The sequence below is a fragment of the Austrofundulus limnaeus genome, unplaced genomic scaffold (assembly GCF_001266775.1).
Source record: "Austrofundulus limnaeus strain Quisiro unplaced genomic scaffold, Austrofundulus_limnaeus-1.0 Scaffold0, whole genome shotgun sequence".
NCBI lineage: Eukaryota > Metazoa > Chordata > Actinopteri > Cyprinodontiformes > Rivulidae > Austrofundulus > Austrofundulus limnaeus.
The window spans coordinates 4,255,143-4,259,333 of NW_013952402.1; the positions used below are offsets into that span (position 1 = coordinate 4,255,143).

The following is a 4,191-nucleotide window of genomic DNA, read 5'->3' on the forward strand; positions in this document are numbered from 1 at the left end:
ATAGATAGATAGATAGATAGATAGATAGATAGATAGATAGATAGATAGATAGATAGATAATATATTTTTGACACAAAGGTGAATTTCTCAATACTCCCAAATAAATCTAAGATAAATAACACTTTAGAGAAATGATCCTCCTCTGAATGTCATGAGCTGAAAAAAAAAACACACAAGAAAACACAAAAAAGGTCAGAGCGACAGAAGGGTAGGTAAAAAAAAGGGAAGGAGAGGGGGAAGTGTGGAAAAAGACAAAGTGGTAGAGTCATTTAGTGGGCTGGGGGCTTTCAGGGGATTCTACTAATGTTGGAGTCATCCTATAGGGAAAGGAGCCAGGTCATAAATTTCCCATGCAGGGGACAGGTTGGCCCTGCAGTGAATTCTCTCAGCAGGTAGGCTTGTGCGGCTCTCAGACATCCAGCCATGTTAAAAGCATTGTGATCCTAGCAGGAGATCAACATTCCCAGAGAGAAAAAAAAGGAGGAAAGGAAAGGAAAAAAGGAAGCCATCTTGATTGGTTTAGTTAGGGCAAAAATGCACATTATTGCTACACATAAATAATTAAGATTTCAGATGAAAATAAATTTGTTTAAAATTATTTTAAAATGTGATAAATGTYGTTATTATCGTGGGAGTCAAGATTAACTAAAGTAATTCTTTAACTTCCGCCCTGCCTTASAGAAATTATTTTGACCTATGATCTATAGTTGCATTTTGCAGGTTTATGAAAGTCGTTGTTTGTTCAAGAAAATAAAAAAGCTTAAAATTATCAATTTAATAAAAGAGAAAAATAAAGATGACGTTGGAAGTTTACATAAACGTTTGAATTTGTTTTCCCTTTTCTATGGATTGTCCACAGCTAATTTGGTAAAACTACACAGAAAGTTGGCATTGGGCAGTTTCATTTCACACAGGCTTGCGGGTTGTTGCACTAACTCGCCTGTGTGTCAGAATCTCAGGTTGCAGATCTCTCACCGGTCACCTGTCTCACACAGAGAAGCACACAGTTAGGATGGAGGGAGAAGGGAGCACCGACACTGTCCGGGGCTGCTGATAAAGGGCTAAGGTTACATGGCATTTTGCCCCCGCGTCTAACCACTCATCACCACTAAACGCCTTTCATCTCAGCTAATAGCTCCCACGGGAAAGAGCAAAAATAACCGTGTAGGCACTGGGTAATGTAGAGTCCAGAACATATGACGGGTCAAATCCATCCATCCATCCATCCATTTTCTGTACACGCTTCTTCCTTTTCAGGGTTGCGTGGGTCAAATCCGATCCTTGTTATTTTGATGTAGGTGTGTGGAGACTTACAGGTAAAGGGTTAAACTGCTGGTCCACGAGGTGTGTGTATCCATAGTCAAAGAACGAGTGACGCAAAACCACATCAATGCCTTGCACAGCTGCCACACCCAGCGTGTTCATCCACCTGAATTACATGTAAATATTGCAAATATTAGAAAATCATATTATTCCTGTGCAAAAAACAACATTTTATTTAGATTGTTTTTGTTCTGTACTTACAGAAAGCTGGCAGCGTATGTGTCAGAGAGATTATTGATGCCTCCAGTCCATGCTGGACCCAAACCCCCTAGCCACACCTTCTTACCCGGAGCATGTGTGTTCACAACCTGCAATGAGTGATGTAAAATACAGGTGTATAAAAAAAATCAACTGCAGTAAGATCTCAAATTTGAGGTGTTGGAAATCTTATTTGGTACAGATTAATGTTCAGTTATTCTGCAGCTTAGTGGCGAGTAATTAGAGTTGAGAATAATACKCTTCTGTGGCAACATCAGCAACTTGCAATGTTAAAATTCAAAGGGCAAAATGAACATTAGTATGCAAAAGAAGGCAATCTTGGCTTTAAGTGTAAAACTCTGAGTGGTAAAGACTATAAAAGCTGATAATTTATCATTTTATATAAATTAAAATATGAGGATCCACACAGAATAATAGTGTACACATGTACAAACATACAAAAAAAAAAACAGGGGAAGGACGAAAATAAAAGAAAAAAGTTATATTTTCTTCATGTTAGATTTATAAAGCAGATTTATTGTGTTTTTCTCTTTTATAAATCTCAGTCAGGATGACATTATGTCCATGTGTAAATGATTGATATTCACCACATCTTTCATGCAATTCAATTATCGTAATTTAAACACTCCCCTAATTATTCACTGGCATTCAAATGATTTCTCTTCATGCCATAATAACATTAAAGCATGGAAAAATGAAGTTTGATTTTATTGATGGGGTGGGGGGGGGATCAAATACTGCACAAACTGAATATAAAAACAAAAATACCAAATACACAAAAAAAATCATGTGTAAAATACTACTAATTTAGCAAATTTAAAAAAGTTGTAGATATTATTGTAGTTTAAAGAACAACTAATTAAACTGTTTGTCCCAACAATAGACTAAAAACCATGAAATGCAGACTCATTTAAATCTAATAAATGTAGTATTTTCAGTGTGTAAGAATATTCTACTTTTTTATTTGTTCAAACTAAAATCTGACAGATGCACATTTTGAGTCAACTATTTTTCAGAAGAATAAGTGAATATTTATGCTGTACTCTATGTGGAATAAAACGTGTTTTTGGTGGCTGAGATGTAATGCTGGTTTAGGATCCACCTCTTGAAACATTTGACTATTTTAAGTGCTGCTGATGAAAATCGTTGCTCCTTTTCCCCGAGGCTCCTTGATGCTGTTTGTTTTATACAAATCATCAACTTAAGTCCCGGCAGCTTGTGTTGATCTTATTGGAAGATTTAATCCCTTCACTCTGGGGTGTCACTCTTTTGRATTGCAAATTTGGCTGCTTCTTCACATGATGATTTTCGAGCTAGGTACTTCCTAACTTTGCAAAAGAAAAAAAAAGTGTTCCATAATTTAATAGAACTTTTCCTTCTTTATCCTCCCATTCAGGTGAGCTGAAAATCTAAACTTRTGAACATAAAAAAGGTTTCATCTCAAATATTCAAGTAAAATCTGACATGTTCACCGGAAAATAATCTCATTTTAAAATGCAGTCTGTTTCTAAAAACAGCATTTAGAACTGTGATTTACTCAGGGTACAAGCAGAGAAAAAAAAGAAACTTCAGTACCTTGGCAACTTTAGTGATCTGCTCTGTCAATGTGTCCAAAAGATGGGTTTTTAGAAAATCCTCGGCTTTGTTTACTCTACCGTCCATGTAATAACTGTAACAAAGAAGCAGAAAAAAACACTGTGAGAGAAACACTGCACATTTCTAACAATATAAGAAAAACAAAGTTGAATCATTGCATAAATTATAAACAAATAATACACATTTGTTTTAACAGGAAATACAGAGCAGATATCTATTATACCACTTTAATAAAGATTAGGTTTAACACTAAAATACCAAAAAGTAAGCCTAAAATATTTAAACTGTGCCCAAGAAACAACTTTACAAAAGCAGATTGCTTACCACTTTAATTAAAGTGTACAAACTGTAAAGCACAGTGATCTGGAGATGTTATGAACAATATGGCAACTCAATTTACTTTGATAAACAGGCAMTGACATTTTAATCCTTCTTCTGAGCTTTGACGATCCAATTTTATGTCAAAACGATGGATTGCAAAACAGAGAAACTGGAAGTGTGAGACTTTTTAGACGAAGAATGAAAAATGCAGAAACGCATCTGCAACAGTTTTATGTGCAGGAGAGATAAAAACTCTGAGAGAACTACTGAAAATGAGACATGATGTTAAGACAACACCAGGAGACTAAGATTTTGTTGATAAGTAAAGCCAAAGATTTGTAAAAGATCCCCCCGTAGAAAGATCAAAACCTCTCTCCAACATCCGCTGCAAGAGCTGAAGAATGGAAAACAAGAGAGCAACAACAACTCTGTGGTTCATGCTTCAGGTACCATAAAGACACATTAGCATCTAATTTGCACAACAAAGAATAACTAAAGGTGCTTTAGGACCAAACAGTTCTAAGGGCTCTCTGAGGGTTAGAAGAATTATGTCTCTTTTTTGCATCATTGCCACAAAAAGACTGGAACCRTGCCACAGCTAGCCAACAAACACTGTAGCTACACCTATGTAGTCTAAATCACTGTAGCTGTCTATGAAGCTACACTTTGTAAATATCACTGTGGCTATGTCTAGTATACAGTGGGTAAAATAAGTAATGAACACGTCACCAT

At 35.9% G+C, this 4,191-nt stretch overlaps 1 protein-coding gene across 1 annotated transcript in view; it reads right to left on the reverse strand.

Annotated features, from left to right (window-relative positions):
* The window catches only part of hpse2 (heparanase 2), a 65,063-nt gene that overhangs the window by 9,469 nt on the left and 51,403 nt on the right, over positions 1-4,191 (reverse strand). Inside the window, exons 7-9 of the mRNA XM_014023358.1 lie at positions 3,118-3,211; positions 1,525-1,631; positions 1,315-1,429 (exon numbers count right to left, since the gene is read on the reverse strand). Coding sequence (XP_013878812.1) covers positions 1,315-1,429; positions 1,525-1,631; positions 3,118-3,211 — 316 coding nt within the window. The remainder of the gene's footprint in view (positions 1-1,314; positions 1,430-1,524; positions 1,632-3,117; positions 3,212-4,191) is intronic.